The sequence below is a fragment of the Hyla sarda genome, chromosome 2 (genome assembly GCF_029499605.1).
Source record: "Hyla sarda isolate aHylSar1 chromosome 2, aHylSar1.hap1, whole genome shotgun sequence".
NCBI lineage: Eukaryota > Metazoa > Chordata > Amphibia > Anura > Hylidae > Hyla > Hyla sarda.
The window spans coordinates 199876370-199895523 of record NC_079190.1 but is presented as its reverse complement, the minus strand read 5'-3'; the positions used below and the strand labels follow the sequence as shown (position 1 = coordinate 199895523).

Here is a 19154-nt window from a genome sequence, read left to right as displayed (position 1 = left end):
GGGGAAGAAAGAGAAGAAAAAATAAATGAATCAAAAACATTTTAAAGAAGCAGAAAAGGAAGGATGAGAGATACACCCAGGAAAGACTAACAGGGGCAAAAAAACTGTTTGTTTGTTTAGGATAACTCAACAGAACCAGAAATAAGAAGCCTCCACCGTGCAAAATAAAGAGACCAAAGATCCTTAATAGGTACCACCCAAATACCCTAAATCACCGGGAATGGGAAACCAGGAAAGCACCTAGGTAGTCACCAATGTCTGCTCTCACGTACCAAGTGGTATACTGGAATGGACAATTTTGTCTCTGTAGTCATGTACTATAAAAAGAAACTGTTGCCATTTAAAAATGAACAACTTGGCTGATCTCTTCTAATTAGAAAAGGGCTCATGCATGGAACTCTGTGGGCATCATACGTTTGTGTCGAACACCCATGATTAGTTGCGCCTCTCCAAGGCAAACTTTGCAGGCTGAATGAGAGAACAACTCTTGAAGTACATTAACAAATTCTGTTATCAAAGTTTAACTTTAGACTATGTTCACACAGTGTTTTCTCAGATATATTTAATTTTTAAAAATGTGTCTACAAAATCGATGACAAATTGTGTCCATAAAAAAACATTAATGTGCTTAATGTAAGTATATGGGAAAGTGGTTATCTGTGCACACAATATGTAAAAAATGCAGGTGCACTTTGGCCACTAAGCCTCATAATATGCTGGTGCTTCTTGTTCTGCACAGTAGTCATCTCATTATCATCCAACCTAGCATAACATGGAAAGTGAGACCCTTTATTATAAAGCTAAAGGCAGATAACACAAAATCTATTACAATAGGTGATGATCACAGCTCACCTTCCCCCCTCCCCTCTGCATAGGCCACAGAGCATATCAAGAAAACTCTCCCAAGTGGCTGCTGTAAAACATTCATCTGAATGCCGTTAACAGCAGCTCAGGCAAGATACCTGCCCCTATATATGTACAGAAAATAGAATAAAACCTCTGGGACTCTCTAATCTAATGTCTAGAACAAGTTTCCTCTGACCCCATCTAGCCTACTCACGGAAACAGCATAGCTTGTGGTGCTGTGCTGTTTATGCAGCTACTATTAACCTCTATAGGAGTTATGTAAAGTGTGTAAAACAGGCCGTTCAGCTGTTTTCCATTTTCTGACCACCTCCCTCCAATTCAAGCAGCCAGGGCAGACCCGGGACACTCGCTATTGAGATGCACTGCTTGGACTGGCACCTATCAGTAATTTTTTGGAATATCCTGTAATTATGCCAAACATGTCCAGATGGAAATACCCCATACCCCCTTCTAAGGTTTTTGGAATTAAGTTTAGTAAATTAAATGCAAATTAAAAGTTATTTAGGTTTAGTATCTTCATCCTGTGTATTTCTTGGCCAAAAAAATCCCCTGTAATATCGTGTAGAAAACCAAAACCTTGCTGGCACTGAGTCAAATCAAGAAAAAAGAGGAAATAGAAATGTTCATATAGTTAGAGCAGCAGAACAAAGTTTGTGAGATAACTCCCCTTCAGTTGCAGATAGGACGGTTGTCAGCTTGTAATCTGAACTTTTGTTCTTTTTCATATAAGTCGTTTTCCTGCATTAATAAACTACAAGAGAAAGGTAAGAATTACTATCATGAAAATGTTCTCTGATATTTTCTAGGCTTTGCAGCTACAGATCTTCATTTAAAAAGTAAAACAGAAGTTAACAATTTTACAGATTAAGCAATGTCCACTATACAACATTATATAATATTCAATACCATTTACATATTTATACATATTCATTTAGTATGTTTTTTTTTATTTTTTTAATAATTGTAAATTCTAATTCAAGATGAATTCAAAATTCTCCATTCTTTGGAGTTAGAATCTCACATCATTCCTTCCTACCTCAAAGCTTCTATAAGAATTCCTTCTCACAATTTTTCTAATATATTAAAGTGCATGAAAAAACACTCTAGCATATTTTAAATGCAATATGTATTTTTCATGGTGTTTTTATTTAAAATTTGTTTTGTACGTGGGCCAGAAAATTGGAATACCAAGAGTATGTTCTGAAGAAAAAAGCCCAACTCAAAATGCTTTGTACGTAGTGTGTTTTATATTTTACTGCAGACTTGAGAGTCACTGTTACTTGAAAAAAAAAAAACATCTCATGAGACTAGGGGAAAGTTTTGATTGGTTGGGGTCCAGGTACTGAGACCACCATCAATCGATAATGGGCGCAAAGAAGTGCTCAGCTGAACACCTTTTTCTTTGTCTCTCTCCTTGCTGCAGGAGACGAGTTCTATAGAAAGTCTATGAAGCCCATTACCTGCAGCAAAGAGAGAGAGAAAGAAGTGCATTATTGCCACGCACTTCTTCCTGTGATCGGTGGTGATCTCAGCAACCAGGCAAAACACTACAAAATTCGTATCCATCTTATAGCTGTCTCTGGTACCTTGTATTCTTGAAGTCATCTTAAAAAAAGGAGGGTGCATGATGACCCATGAAGAGCTGACATTATATAGATTGTGTCAGTTTCCTGAAATGTCTGATTCAGTGAATACTTGCATTTCCTAAAATAATTCTGGAGTATCTATACTCTGTGTCTGTGTTTATGGAAGTAATGTCCATACACCTTAATATATTGTGTAGCTTAAATTTTTAGCAAAATATATAGTGTCCAATTGTTTAACCCTGTATCATACTTGATTAGAACAGAACATTAGGTCAGATTCAGACAGTGCAATATGATACAGCTTTTAAAGCAGTATGTGCATTTTATTTGTGTACTCGCTGCATTGGCTAAACAAGACGTATCAAAAACTGCAGCGTGGGCCAATCGCTGGGATCCCACAATCTCAAGAACTGGTACCCTGGTCATACCCCAAAATGGAGAAGTGAGATGCACATTTGCACTGTCATACCATTCATTATCTGTCGAAGTATATGAGATAGCCGTGCACCGTACATAGGTATACTAGCTGAGTACCTGGCGCTGCCCAGTTTTCCCTACCTTATCCTTATGGGGGGAGGAAAAGCAACAAAGGAGGAAGCTTTTCTCCTCATATCCAGTCTTTAAATCCTGACCCCATATCCCCTCCTCACTTCCTGACCCCAATTCCCCTCCTCATATTCCGACCTCATATCCTGTCCTCACATTTTGTTCTCATATCTCAACCTCATATCCCATCCTCATATCCCCTCCCCATATCCCAACCTCATATTCCGTCCTTATATTGTGTCCCCATATCCCGTTCCTAGATCCAGACTTCATATCCTGTCCTCATATCACATCCCCATATCTAATCGTCATATCCCGTCCTCAGGTTGGTCTGCGTTGTTCTAAAGATATTGTTAGCTGAAAATAAAAGGGTGTGGCTTAAAGGGTGGGTGTGTCTTTGCAAGATGGGGCATGGAATGCGGGGAGGGTGTGGCTTGTCAGCCGGACTGACTCATTCAGCAGGAGATGCAAAGCAGAGCTTGTGGAGTAAGGCACCAGAAGTCCTATATACTTGCATGGGATTTGAAACAAAAACCCCATCCTTCACATATGGGGGTAGGTTAGGGGTTAATTTCACTATTATATATTTTTATTTGACAAGTAAGTAACATGTGACCAAGTATTATCGAAATATCTCCAGCCGTACGGAAGTTATGCTGAAACATACATTTCCCATAGATTTGCCTTGGACCCGACCCTCGCAAATGAGGGTAGGTTAGGGTTAAATTAACTATCCTGTATTTTAAGTGGACATATAAGTAACATGTGACCGACTATTTTCGAAATATCTCCAGCTGTTTGGAAGTTATGCAGTAACATATATTTCCCATAGACTTGTATGGGACTTTAAATAAAAACCGCGACTCTCACAAATGGGGGTGAGTAAGGGTTAAATTACCTACCCTATGTTTGCTGTTGACATATAAGTAACATGTGTACCAAGTTTAATATTAATATTTTTAGCCGTTTGGAAGTGATGCTGGAAAATACACACACACGCACACACACACATTGAGTTTTATATATATATAGACTAGCTGAGCACCCGACGTTGCTCGGTTTTTTCTTCCTAATCCTTGTGGGGGAGGAAAAGCAACAAAGGAGGAAGTACTTGTCCTCATATCCCGTCTTCATATCCCATCCTCCTATCCTGACCTCATATCCCGTCCTCATATCCCAACTTTTTATCCCCACTTCATATCCCGTCAACATATTCCAACTTTATATCCTGTCCTCATATCCCAAACTCATATTTTGTCCTCTTATCCTGACCTCATATCCTGTCCTCATATCCCGTCCTCATATCCCGACTTCATATCCCGTCCTCATATTCCGTCCACATATCCTGTACTCATATCTCGTCCTCATATACCGTCCTTATAGCCCGCCCTCAGGTGATGAGTGATGAGGCTGAGTGATGAAGAGATTGTAGGCTGAATATAGAAGGAGGTGTGGTTTTGTGGCAGTAGGCATGACTTGCAAGCAGGATCAATGCATAAAAAGGTAGAAAATAAAAGGGGTGTGGCTAAAATGGTAGGTGTGGCTTTGCCGGATGGGATGTGGCCAGACTGATGCACTCACCAGGAGATGCAGAGCAGAGCAGAGGAGAGCTTGGAGTAAAGTACCATGCTTGCATGGGACTTAAGACAAAAACCCCATCCTTCACGTAAGAGGGTAGGTTAGGATTAATTTAACTATTATATATTTTTATTTGACATATAAGTTTCATCAAAATATCTTCAGCCATTTGGAAGTGATGCTGGAACTTTATACATGCTTTAAAGTGTAAGGTTTTCATACCAGAAAATTCACATGATTTTCAGAGTGGTTTTCAGAAAAGACGAGTGATTTTGGATGAAATGTAGGGAACACACCCCAAAAACCACGACCATTTTGTACTTTTTTTTTCACTCTGAGTGTTTCTGTCTGTTTTTTTCTGTTGCACATTCAGAATTTACACAGAATTTTGGCGCACAACCCGACAAAATAGTCAAAATGCTGTTAGTATATGAGGGCCTTTGAGTTTTATATATATAGATAGATTTGGCTTTCCCATATACAATGAATGAAGCGGTCTCATGCATGTGCAACCTGCTGCTCCATTTCAACAGGAGAATTGAGTCCCTATTCTCAAGATTGTGGTGGGTCCCAGCAGTCAGACTTCTAAGTGTTTTTAGCAGGAATCCCCCTTTTAGCAAGCTACTGCAATCAATGTGTATATATATATATATATATATATATATATATATATATATATATAGTCCCAAAATAATGCAGCACTACTTATCTAGTCCAGAAACAATGGTGGTGCCAGCGTCCAAAAAAGACTCAATCAAAGTCCTCCATAGACAGAAACCAAAGACAGGCGCAGCACTCCAAAAAACAATGTGATTTAATATCTCATGTCAGCATTACAACGTTTCAACTCCTCCTGGAGCCATTTTCAAGCATGCTTGAAAATGGCTCCAGGAGGAGTTGAAACGTTGTAATGCTGACATGAGATATTAAATCACATTGTTTTTTGGAGTGCTGCGCCTGTCTTTGGTTTCTATATATATGTATATATAAGATGCAGAAAGATACAGCAGCACACCCAGTAGTAAAGTGCAAAAATTGGGATTTATTTAACCCATATCAGATGCGACGTTTCAACGGCATCCCACCATCTTTTTCAAGCATGGTACATAGGTTACAACATCCACATTACATCAGGTGATGATCATGTGACTGCTGGATACCGATGCGGAAGTGAGGAACGCCGACATGGCGTCTATGGGCATACAGGAGTATGTGGATCTGTCTCAAGGTAGATTTCATGTTTTAATTTGTTTTTAATTCACTGCCGATATGGCGGACCTGTGGATTCCGGTTTAGGGAAACCGATACACACTTATTTTATGTGGATTTTGTTAAATATATATTGATGTTATGATCGTATTGGTTTGTAATTCATGCACTTTATATTTTGTATAGACTTAAACTTTATGATTGTACGTTTTATCACTTTTATGATAATGTTTACATTTGATTGTTTGTTAATTACACACCTGATATAATGTGGATGTTGTAACCTGTGTACCATGCTTGAGATGGCGGGATGCCGTCGAAACGTCGCATCTGATATGGGTTAAATAAATCCCAATTTTTGCACTTTACTACTGGGTGTGCTGCTGTATCTTTCTGCATCTTGGATTATTTGAGCCGTCTGCGATTGGGACTGCTATCCTCGCTTGCACCCCAAGATTTTGCCAGAATACGTGGTTGTGCTGCCTGCTCTCTACATATATATATATATATATATATATATATATATATATATATATGTTTATTTAGCTAGCATAACTCAAAAGCTGGCATTTGGGTAACAGCCCCAACATAGTCACTAGTTGAATACATTCGAGCCATTAAATTGAATTAGGGGTGCTGCCGCTATGCTGTATTATACATTGGCATCCCTCTTTGACAGGTTTGCAACCTAAACCAGCAATATTGTAGTATAGCGTGACATGAATCCACCCTAATAAAAGTGGTTTCACAGTAAAGTCACAGGATGGAACTAAAATTCGAATTTCATTTCATGTTTTGTCTCTTTTGGAATTTTTCTGTGCATAGACGTTGATGGTGAATCCCCCTTTTCTGCATTGCACAATTATTTGAAACTCATTTCCTGTTTCATATGTCTATACTTAACTTTACAGGTGCCATGGAAACACACAGATTTCCCTTTTTTGTAGAAACGAAACAGTCTCCAAATAACATCTATTATTTTACAGTAATATAATTGTTTCATATCTTTTTGCAAAAAAAAAAAAAAAGACACACACAAAGGAACACAAAGCAGTTTATTTCTTGAAGTCCATTATTGAACCGAATAACAATTCTAACAATGTACAAGTGAGGTTTTTGTGTTTTTTTTCTTTTTTATAAATTAGTAGATATTATACATTTTGGCATATGACAATGTTAGCTTTTAACCATCTAAAAGGCCTTTATAGGACACCGTCTTTGGGGTAGGATCAGATTTAAGGTTAAGATCTGCCCTGGAGATCATGTCAGAATCTAGTAAAGTTAAGCTGTTATGGTGAGAGTGCTCCTGTGTATTACTATAGTAGAGCCTGTGTTACCACCTTAGTAAAACAGTATGACTAGGTGCCTGAACTTGATATGCTATTACGTCAAGGTGTAAGAAAGTGTTTGCATACTGACTGGCTTTTAGATTAGAACATTTGTTCGAAAGAAAATCGAAGCCAAGTTGTAGTGGCCAGGATCCCAAAAACAGCTGTGTTACATGGCTCCCATACATGTTACACTGTTTATGCCACTCCCAGTCATTTCTATGGGAGCTGAGATTTGGCAGATATTTTTTGGCATATCCTGTAGATTCCCTGCCACAGCCCAGTGTGTGCAGTAAGGTTCGGAGGCGGGCCAAGCGCACTTATATAATTGTGACATGCTGCCCAACTCCAAACATTATGGCACACTGTTACGCCGAGCGCTCCGGGTCCCCGCTCCTCCCCGGAGCGCTCGCTACACTTCCCTCACTGCAGCACCCCGGTCGGTTCCACGGACCCGGGGCGCTGCGTTACCACCTCCGGCCGGGATGCGATTCGCGATGCGGGTAGCGCCCGCTCGCGATGCGCACCCCGGCTCCCGTACCTGACTCGCTCCCCGTCAGTTCTGTCCCGGCGCGCGCGGCCCCGCTCCCTAGGGCGCGCGCGCGCCGGGTCTTTGCGATTTAAAGGGCCACTGCACCGCTGATTGGTGCAGTGGTTCCAATTAGTGTTTACACCTGTGCACTTCCCTATATCACCTCACTTCCCCTTCACTCCCTCGCCGGATCTTGTTGCCCTAGTGCCAGTGAAAGCGTTCCTTGTGTGTTCCTCGCCTGTGATTCCAGACCTTCTGCCGTTGCCCCTGACTACGATCCTTGCTGCCTGCCCCGACCTTCTGCTACGTCCGACCTTGCTTCTGTCTACTCCCTTGTACCGCGCCTATCTTCAGCAGCCAGAGAGGTTGAGCCGTTGCTAGGGGATACGACCTGGTCACTACCGCCGCAGCAAGACCATCCCGCTTTGCGGCGGGCTCTGGTGAAAACCAGTAGTGACTTAGAACCGATCCTCTAGCACGGTCCACGCCAATCCCTCTCTGGCACAGAGGATCCACCACCTGCCAGCCGGCACCGTGACAGTAGATCCGGCCATGGATCCCGCTGAAGTTCCTCTGCCAGTTGTCGCTGACCTCACCACGGTGGTCGCCCAGCAGTCACAACAGATTGCGCAACAAGGCCAACAGCTGTCTCAACTGACTGTTATGCTACAACAGTTACTACCACAGCTCCAGCAATCATCTCCTCCGCCAGCTCCTGTACCTCCTCCGCAGCGAGTGGCCGCTTCTGGAATACGACTATCCTTGCCGGATAAATTTGATGGGGACTCAAAGTTTTGCCGTGGCTTTCTTTCCCAATGTTCATTACACTTGGAGATGATGTCGGACCAGTTCCCCACCGAAAGGTCTAAAGTGGCTTTCGTAGTCAGCCTGCTGTCTGGAAAAGCCCTGGCTTGGGCCACACCGCTCTGGGACCGCAATGACCCCGTCACTGCCTCTGTACACTCCTTCTTCTCGGAAATTCGAAGTGTCTTTGAGGAACCTGCCCGAGCCTCTTCTGCTGAGACTGCCCTGTTGAACCTGGTCCAGGGTAATTCTTCCGTTGGCGAGTATGCCGTACAGTTCCGTACCCTTGCTTCAGAATTATCCTGGAATAATGAGGCACTCTGCGCGACCTTTAAAAAAGGCCTATCCAGCAACATTAAAGATGTTCTGGCCGCACGAGAAATCCCTGCTAACCTACATGAACTCATCCATCTTGCCACTCGCATTGACATGCGTTTTTCCGAACGGCGTCAGGAGCTCCGCCAGGATATGGACTCTGTTCGCACGAGGCGTTTCTTCTCCCCGGCTCCTCTCTCCTCTGGTCCCCTGCAACCTGTTCCTGTGCCTCCCGCCGTGGAGGCTATGCAGGTCGACCGGTCTCGCCTGACACCCCAAGAGAGGACACGACGCCGCATGGAGAATCTCTGCCTGTACTGTGCTAGTACCGAACACTTCCTGAGGGATTGTCCTATCCGTCCTCCCCGCCTGGAAAGACGTCCGCTGACTCCGCACAAAGGTGAGACAGTCCTTGATGTCTACTCTGCTTCTCCACGTCTTACTGTGCCTGTGCGGATGTCTGCCTCTGCCTTCTCCTTCTCTGCTGTGGCCTTCTTGGACTCTGGATCTGCAGGAAATTTTATCTTGGCCTCTCTCGTCAACAGGTTCAACATCCCGGTGACCAGTCTCGCCAGACCCCTCTACATCAATTGTGTAAACAATGAAAGATTGGACTGTACTATACGTTTCCGCACGGAGCCCCTTCTAATGTGCATCGGATCTCATCATGAGAGGATTGAACTGTTGGTCCTCCCCAATTGCACTTCTGAAATCCTTCTTGGACTTCCCTGGCTTCAACTCCATTCCCCAATCCTGGATTGGTCCACTGGGGAGATCAAGAGTTGGGGGCCCTCTTGTTCCAAGGACTGCTTAAAACCGGTTCCCAGTAAACCTTGCCGTGTCCCTGTGCTTCCTCATGTAACCGGTCTCCCTAAGGCCTATATGGACTTTGCGGACGTTTTTTGCAAAAAACAAGCTGAGACTCTACCTCCTCACAGGCCTTATGATTGTCCCATTGACCTCCTCCCGGGCACTACTCCACCCCGGGGCAGAATCTATCCTCTGTCCGTCCCAGAGACTCTTGCCATGTCTGAATACGTCCAAGAAAATTTAAAAAAGGGCTTTATCCGTAAATCCTCCTCTCCTGCCGGAGCCGGATTTTTCTTTGTGTCCAAAAAAGATGGCTCTCTACGTCCTTGCATTGACTACCGCGGTCTTAATAAAATCACGGTTAAGAACCGCTACCCCCTACCCCTCATCTCTGAACTCTTTGATCGTCTCCAAGGTGCCCATATTTTTACCAAACTGGACTTAAGAGGTGCTTATAATCTCATCCGCATCAGAGAGGGGGATGAATGGAAAACGGCATTTAACACCAGAGATGGACACTTTGAGTATCTGGTCATGCCCTTTGGTCTATGCAACGCCCCTGCCGTCTTCCAAGACTTTGTTAATGAAATTTTTCGTGATCTCCTATACTCCTGTGTTGTTGTATATCTGGACGATATCCTGATTTTTTCTGCCAATCTTGAAGAACACCGCCAGCATGTCCGTATGGTTCTTCAGAGACTTCGTGATAATCAACTCTATGCCAAAATAGAGAAATGTCTGTTTGAATGCCAATCTCTTCCTTTTCTAGGATACTTGGTCTCTGGCCAGGGACTACAAATGGACCCAGATAAACTCTCTGCCGTCTTAGATTGGCCACGCCCCTCCGGACTCCGTGCCATCCAACGTTTTTTGGGGTTCGCCAATTATTACAGGCAATTTATTCCACATTTTTCTACCATTGTGGCTCCTATTGTGGCTTTAACAAAAAAAAATGCCGATCCCAAGTCTTGGCCTCCTCAAGCGGAAGACGCCTTTAAACGACTCAAGTCTGCCTTTTCTTCGGCTCCCGTGCTCTCCAGACCTGACCCATCTAAACCCTTCCTATTGGAGGTTGATGCCTCCTCAGTGGGAGCTGGAGCTGTCCTTCTACAAAAAAACTCTTCCGGGCATGCTGTTACTTGTGGTTTTTTTTCCAGGACCTTCTCTCCGGCGGAGAAGAACTACTCCATCGGGGATCGAGAGCTTCTAGCCATTAAATTAGCACTTGAGGAATGGAGGCATCTGCTGGAGGGATCAAGATTTCCAGTTATTATTTACACCGATCACAAGAACCTCTCCTACCTCCAGTCTGCCCAACGGCTGAATCCTCGTCAGGCCAGGTGGTCTCTGTTCTTTGCCCGATTTAATTTTGAAATTCACTTTCGGCCTGCTGATAAGAACATTAGGGCCGATGCTCTCTCTCGTTCCTCAGATGCCTCTGAAATTGAACTCTCTCCTCAACACATCATTCCTCCTGACTGCCTGATTTCCACTTCTCCAGCCTCCATCAGGCAAACTCCTCCAGGAAAGACCTTTGTTTCTCCACGCCAACGCCTTGGGATCCTCAAATGGGGTCACTCCTCCCATCTCGCAGGTCATGCGGGCATTAAGAAATCTGTGCAACTCATCTCTCGCTTCTATTGGTGGCCGACTCTAGAGACTGATGTGGTGGACTTTGTGCGAGCCTGCACTATCTGTGCCCGGGATAAGACTCCTCGCCAGAAGCCCGCTGGTTTTCTTCATCCTCTACCTGTCCCCGAACAACCTTGGTCTCTGATTGGTATGGATTTTATTACTGACTTACCCCCATCCCATGGCAACACTGTTATTTGGGTGGTCGTTGATCGATTCTCCAAAATGGCACATTTCATCCCTCTTCCTGGTCTTCCTTCAGCGCCTCAGTTGGCTAAACAATTTTTTGTACACATTTTTCGTCTTCACGGGTTGCCTACACAGATCGTCTCGGATAGAGGCGTCCAATTTGTGTCTAAATTCTGGAGGGCTCTCTGTAAACAACTCAAGATTAAATTAAATTTTTCTTCTGCATACCATCCTCAATCCAATGGACAAGTAGAGAGAATTAACCAGATCTTGGGTGACTATTTACGACATTTTGTTTCCTCCCGCCAGGATGACTGGGCAGATCTTCTACCTTGGGCCGAATTCTCGTATAATTTCAGAATCTCTGAATCTTCCTCCAAATCTCCGTTTTTCGTGGTGTACGGCCGTCACCCTCTTCCCCCCCTCCCTACCCCCTTGCCCTCTGGTCTGCCCGCTGTGGATGAAATTTCTCGTGATCTTTCCACCATATGGAAAGAGACCCAAAATTCTCTCTTACAGGCTTCTTCTCGCATGAAGAGATTCGCAGATAAGAAAAGAAGAGCTCCTCCCATTTTTTCCCCTGGAGACAAGGTATGGCTCTCCGCTAAATATGTCCGTTTCCGTGTCCCGAGCTATAAGTTGGGACCACGCTATCTTGGTCCTTTTAAAGTTTTGTGTCAAATTAATCCTGTCTCTTACAAACTTCTTCTTCCTCCTTCTCTTCGTATCCCTAATGCCTTTCACGTCTCTCTTCTTAAACCTCTCATCCTCAACCGTTTTTCTCCTAAATCTGTTCCTCCCACTCCTGTCTCCGGCTCCTCGGACATCTTCTCTGTCAAAGAGATCTTAGCCTCAAAAAAGGTCAGAGGAAAAACTTTTTTTTTAGTGGATTGGGAGGGTTGTGGTCCAGAAGAGAGGTCCTGGGAACCTGAGGACAATATCCTGGACAAAAGTCTGATCCTCAGGTTCTCAGGCCCCAAGAAGAGGGGGAGACCCAAGGGGGGGGGTACTGTTACGCCGAGCGCTCCGGGTCCCCGCTCCTCCCCGGAGCGCTCGCTACACTTCCCTCACTGCAGCACCCCGGTCGGTTCCACGGACCCGGGGCGCTGCGTTACCACCTCCGGCCGGGATGCGATTCGCGATGCGGGTAGCGCCCGCTCGCGATGCGCACCCCGGCTCCCGTACCTGACTCGCTCCCCGTCAGTTCTGTCCCGGCGCGCGCGGCCCCGCTCCCTAGGGCGCGCGCGCGCCGGGTCTTTGCGATTTAAAGGGCCACTGCACCGCTGATTGGTGCAGTGGTTCCAATTAGTGTTTACACCTGTGCACTTCCCTATATCACCTCACTTCCCCTTCACTCCCTCGCCGGATCTTGTTGCCCTAGTGCCAGTGAAAGCGTTCCTTGTGTGTTCCTCGCCTGTGATTCCAGACCTTCTGCCGTTGCCCCTGACTACGATCCTTGCTGCCTGCCCCGACCTTCTGCTACGTCCGACCTTGCTTCTGTCTACTCCCTTGTACCGCGCCTATCTTCAGCAGCCAGAGAGGTTGAGCCGTTGCTAGGGGATACGACCTGGTCACTACCGCCGCAGCAAGACCATCCCGCTTTGCGGCGGGCTCTGGTGAAAACCAGTAGTGACTTAGAACCGATCCTCTAGCACGGTCCACGCCAATCCCTCTCTGGCACAGAGGATCCACCACCTGCCAGCCGGCACCGTGACACACACACAGGGCTGTGGTGGGGAAAGCCCTGTGTGTCTGCTCATAGCAGCGCATTTCCCGATGCCCGGCAGATTTCTTGCAGTGTGAAATACGCTGTGTATGCGCTGTGCATTACCCTACCCTTAAAGGGGTTGTCCAGCAAACTTATGTTTTAAATAATGTGGACAGACTGTGATTTAAACCTGCCTCGATCCCCTCTGCAGCCTCCAGTATCGGCGCCTGGTCTCCGCCACATTTTAATTCCCGGAGCTACAGACGTCACCTCTTTGTCCGGTTGTATGAATCTACATTGATTTTAATACAATAGCTTTGTTTCTACACATGGCACGTTACATTGAGTAGTAATATGATATGCCGTCTGTAGCCTAAAGTCCACACGTTGCATAAAACAAAAGCGACCACAGAGTGCAATTATTTCTTCTGCTTTTTAGCTTTGTTTATATTTAGATAACTCATATGAATGCAAAACAGCATTGCATCACCCAGTCTGTAAATTCAAAGGCATAGTCTGCATGTTCCAAAGGAATTGCAAGTCCTTTGAAAAACTTTATAGCATATGGACACCACAAGAGCCAAGTGCAATCTTCAGAGGCATGGTCTTCTTCTTCAGGCATGAGCAGATAGTGTCCCTTTATCTTTATATACCGATGCTTGACAGAAAATTTGCGCTCTGTACCAGTGCACAAACCCAAAACCATTAAAAGTATAAATGAAAATGAACTACTGAACACCAGAGCTTGTAAGTTTCTAGACTTTTACAATTAAGAAAAAAATGTAAATGCTTATACCAGTATTACTTTTTCTTTGGCTGAACTTTTTTGTCTTTACAGGGGTACTCCGTCACGCCCCCTCCCATAGACTTGCATAGCTGGGGCGGGGGGTGACGTCACACGGGGGCGGGGTTGTGATGTCACAATACTCCGGCCCCGTTGATGCCACCCTGCTGTTTGTGAGCTGGCACCACAGCACGCAGCTCAAACAGGTGGGTGGTGAATACAAGATTGCGGGCGTCCCCAGCGGCGGGACCCCCGCGGTGAGACATCTTATCCCCTGTCCTTTGGATAGGGGATGAGATGTCTCAGGCCGGAGTACCCCTTTAACTATGTAATGCAACTTTTTTGACTTGAATGAGAAAAACAATCTAAAGTATTTAAAGCAATGTGACAAACATGAATGCCTTAGTGTTTTAGAGATGGAGAAGGCACTGACTATAAAGTGAGCCGTTCTCTGTATTCTATTACTGCATACAGGTTCTTTCTGATTTTAGTACACCAGGGTTGCACATCATGTGGTTCACAACCATCAGAACACTATTATAAAAAGGGGGTCACTCCTCTTAAATACGGATTAAAGGATAGACATAACTCATCATCCTTGCAATAACTAATATTTCCTATATGTTTTTTTTTATCATAGAGATATGCTTTCAGAGGGATACCTGTATAAAATCCAGGCTTGGTATGACAATGACATTAGCATTTTGCCATGCAAGATGGAAACTGAACATCCAAAAGAAGTCGCTGGTGTATGCACGGTTAATTATATATCTGCACATGAGACCCGGAGCAGAAGGATTTTCAGGAGGATTGGTTCATTCAAAAGGCACAACACTCAAGTAACACGTCAAGAGGGTGAATGCAACATCCAGGATATGACAGAAGGTCTTATGTATGAATGTGAAAATCCATGTTCTACAAGTATAAGTGAAAACTCAAACACAAGTAAAGAAGCCTATTTGGTTCCATCTTCGTGTAAACATATCTGTAGAGACTATAATGACTTGCATGTAGCTGGAGACCAGGTGATGGCCATCCACTCAACTATGAGCGATTTCACTTGCGATAGCAGCTTTGAATTTTGTGAGGGTCCTTTCTTGCAATCTTCTGAAATTCCTTCTAATATAGAGTCTTTAGGTGTCCAGGCAAATAACCTAACCAAAAAAGGAAGTAAACGCCATTCGTGGAAAGTGTATAGTGAAAAAGACAAGAGCATCCTTAACCACGAGCAACCAATGACTAATTCTATTCTCAATGAGTATTTGGAAAGAAAGGTTATTGAGCTCTATAAGCAGTACATGATGGACATAAGCTGCAGTGCTTCTACAAACCATATCATGACCTCAGAGCTTATCATGAACAACATCCAGCAGATAAGCATGCAGTTGTCACGAGAACAAAACATGGAAACTAACAAGGCCAAAGACATGGTCATCAGTTATTTGCTAAGGCTTGCAAGTGAAAAACAGTCTAATGTTATTAGTACCCCAGATCTTAAGATCTCTTCTAATCTTGTTTAAGAAGACAAATACCTTGAAGAGAATGTATTATAGACTGGAATTTTATATTGCTAAAGTAGAAATACATTGGAATAAAATGCCGCAAAATAATTAAGAGGAGCCAGCTTCTATATTTGGTTCATCTATGACTATCTTTGTCAAATAATTTACTGTAGTAGATTTCTGCTATAAGTCATGCCAGTATCCTGGAGTCAGTTATAGTAAATGTGTTAAAATGATGCTTGTGCAAAAAATTGTGACTTTTCTATGTAAAAACAAACAAACGGTGTATAGGGTTTAATAAACTTCTCCAATAGTATTAGTACAACAATTATATGGGTTACCTGCCACTATAACCGTAGGGATACAAAGGATAGAGCATAAGATGTCTGATCATGGGGGTCAGGCTTCTGGTTGCCGCCGCGATCACCTTGTATGCACCTGGCATTTTGAACATAAGTAAGCCAAAAAGCTAAGTTCAGGCGGATGTGGTCGTGATGTCATGCCACGCCCCCCTCATGACATCATGCCACACCCCCTATATTAATGTCTATGGGAAGGGGTGTGATGATAGTAGTAGCAGTAGTAGTAGCATCCCCCTTTAGGTAGTAGTAGTGGCACTCCCCTTTTTGGTGGTAGTGGCAACCCCATTTAGGTAATAGTAGTAGCAGAGGCAACCCCCTTTAGAAAAAAAAAAAAAAGCAGGAGTGCCGCGTTCGCCATGTAGGGATAGGTAGTAGACAAATTCTAGTGTTTAAAAACAAAAATATTTTTGGGGAGTGGATAGGGACCTGAGCTGCAGCCATAAATGCCTAATAAACTGATGTTAACAGGACTTCTGTTAACATCAGTACAGTGGTCCCTCAACATACGATGGTAATTCGTTCCAAACGAGCCATAGTTTGTCGAATCCATCGTATGTTGAGGGGGGTGATATGAACTTTTAGGGTACGTTCTCACGGGTGGTTTAATTTGCGGGTTTCCCGCTGCATATTTGAAAGGGGGCAGGCTCTTTTCAGCTGTCCGCAGCAGATTTTCCGAGGCAGAATTTACACTGTGGAAAATCCGCCGCAAGCCCCATTGAAGTCAGAAGGGTCTGCGGCGGATTTTCCGCAGCGGAAATTCCGCTGCGGAAAATCTGCTGTGGACAGCAGAGAAGAGCCTGCCCCCTTTCAAATACGCAGCGGGAAACCTGCAAATAAATCCGCCCATGTGAACGTACCTCTAATATGGAAAGGGTTAATGGGTGTTTTTAAACTTTTATTAAACTTTTTTTTTTTATACACTTTTTTTTAGGAGGAATCATTTAGATTTCTCATACAGATCAATGCATCTCTATTGAACTCCATTTGATCTGTGTTCATTTGATTGAACCTGCTCAAGGCCGGCTCAATCAAATGCAGATCTATGGGGGCAGCCATGGATGCAGAGGTAAGCCTTCCGGCTACCTCCACAGGGGATCGCGCTGCAGGGGGGCGATCCACCCCACTAGACCACCAGGGATGGTTAAAAGATCCCTTTAGACACCGATGTCAACTTTGACAGCTGTGATCTAAAGGGTTAATAGCCGGCCGCATGCTGGGCTATTAGCGGCGGCCCCTGGCATCTGAAATCAGCCGAGAGCCGCCGAGTATGGAGCGGGCTCGAGTCAGGAGCCCAATCCATACACCCTGAGCGCTGGTGTGAGGTGCAGACTTGCGTCCCATGCAAGTCTGCATCCGCTGCCGCACCTCACACCGGCGTTATGAAAAAAAAAAGGGGGGGAAGTCCGTCTGGCCCTACTTTCCCAGATACAGGGCTAAAGCTATGAAAAATTCACCTGCCTGGCGCCCGGAACTGCATGTCCCGGGCGTCGGGCGATAGGATTTCCACATCCCTGGGGTGGTGCGATCAACCCCACTAGACCACTAGGGAGGGTTTAATTTCCCCTTAGACTCCGTTGTCAGCTTTGACAGCAACGATCTAAAGGGTTAATAGCCACCCTCTGCAATCGATGCATGCTTGCTAATAGCAGTGGCCCCCAGTTACTGAAACCAGCTGGGGGATGTCAGCTCCAGTCAGGAACCCACTCCATACACCCTGACCAGCACCATCACAGACTAGATCCGTCATGAGGGGTTTAATAAAATAATGTAAACAATAAGCATAACATATGTGGTATCATGTGTGTAAATGTCCAAACTATTAAAACATAGCGTTAATTAAACTGCACGGTCATTGGCGAAAACGTTAAAAAAAATACCAAAGTCCAGAATTGTGTAATTTTGGTCATTTCATATACCAGAAAAAATTGGATAAAAAGCAATGAAAAAGCCCCATTAAAACAAAAATGGTACAGATAAAAACTACCGATCATGGCGTAAAAAAGTAAGCCCTCATATAGCCCTGTATGCAGAAAAAGAAAAAGAGTTATAAGCATTAGAAGAGGACAGTTTTAAACATACTAATTGTACAAAAAGTTATACCTACCTATAAAAGTAGTAAAGTGTGATACATTTATCATTCACCATGCAACATTTTGATAAGTTTGTACACATAACCTCATTTGGGGGAAATGTATCATTGTAGGTGTAGGTAGATGTTTTTTGTAGATTGTTTTGGTTGGTCTAAATTTGGTGCAATTGAATCAAATTCCCCATACTTGTACAAGGCACATGATACATTTTGTGCAAAGTTCTAAATCTCCACACAGTTCTATTTGTACACCTGAGCTGCACCTCACAGGAACAGTGGACACAGGGATTTTGTTCTATTGCTTTGAGGCCAGGATTCCATTGAGGTTTTTTGTCCACCAGCAAAAACGCCAGAAAAACTGTCACAGCTTTTTCCTTAGTTCTGTCAGTTTTTCTTGTGTTTTTTCTTGCGTTTTTGCCGGTGTGTGTAAACAGTCATTTTTTTAGCCTGTGGCAATTTTTTCACTGCCTTGAGGTACCACTCCATGGGTTGGATGCAGAGCGGGGAATACTGTATACAGCTGTCACAATTCATAATCCCCGCTGCCGGGAGATCTGATTGGTGAATAGCTATTCACCGATCAGATCTCCCGGTGGTGGGGATTATGAAATACTGTATACAGTATTCCCCGTCTGGAGCCGGCAGGGAGCGCAGTGTAGCTGCATGTGCCGCCGGCTTGTAAAATTAATAAATGTGGATCGCTGCGCTTCTCTGGAGCATGACCTGCTGCCATCTGCATCTATTAACTTTACAAGCGGGGAATACTGTATACAGATGGGGAATACTGTATACAGATGGGGAATACTGTATACAGATGGGGAATACTGTATACGCTCTAACACTTCATAATCCCTGCCGCCAGGAGAAGGGAGCTCTGGTGAATAGCTATTCACCAATCAGAGCTCCTGTCTCCCGGCTGCGGGGATTATGAATGATGACAGCTGTATACAGGAGCCGGCGGGCAGCGCAGTGGAGCCGCATGTGACGCCGGCTTGTACAGTTATTAAATGCGGATCGCAGTGGGTCTCTGGAGAATGAACTACCACTCAGCTCCTGGACTAGCAGAGTCTGTCCATGATGGGAGTATAGTCCTAACTGTCCCAAAAGAGTCCTGCAGCTGGTAGAAGTGCAAGTGCTGTCCCTCACCGCTGCGGTACTACAATTACTCCCATCATGAGACAGACTCTGTCCCATGATGGGAGTAGTTGTAGTTTAGGAAAGTTGAGGGAGGGCTCCTGCAGCCCCCGGCTGTCTCGGTAGAACGCTTTCCTACGTGTCCTTTTTGATGGGGTATTTCTTACCTTAAAAAAACG

At 44.4% G+C, this 19154-nt stretch overlaps 1 protein-coding gene across 4 annotated transcripts in view; it reads left to right on the top strand.

Moving 5' to 3' along the window:
• Positions 1-16272, top strand: part of TASL (TLR adaptor interacting with endolysosomal SLC15A4) — a 71626-nt gene extending 55354 nt beyond the window's left edge. For 3 of the 4 annotated variants that reach the window (XM_056556141.1, XM_056556140.1, XM_056556144.1), the window contains one exon: positions 14529-16272. In XM_056556141.1, the coding sequence (XP_056412116.1) occupies positions 14529-15408 (880 nt within the window). In that variant the 3' untranslated portion in view covers positions 15409-16272. Of the gene's footprint in view, positions 1-709; positions 1632-14528 lie in introns of those variants that run through there. The other variant, XM_056556143.1, reaches the window with a different exon arrangement.
• The last annotated feature ends 2882 nt before the right edge of the window (positions 16273-19154 follow it).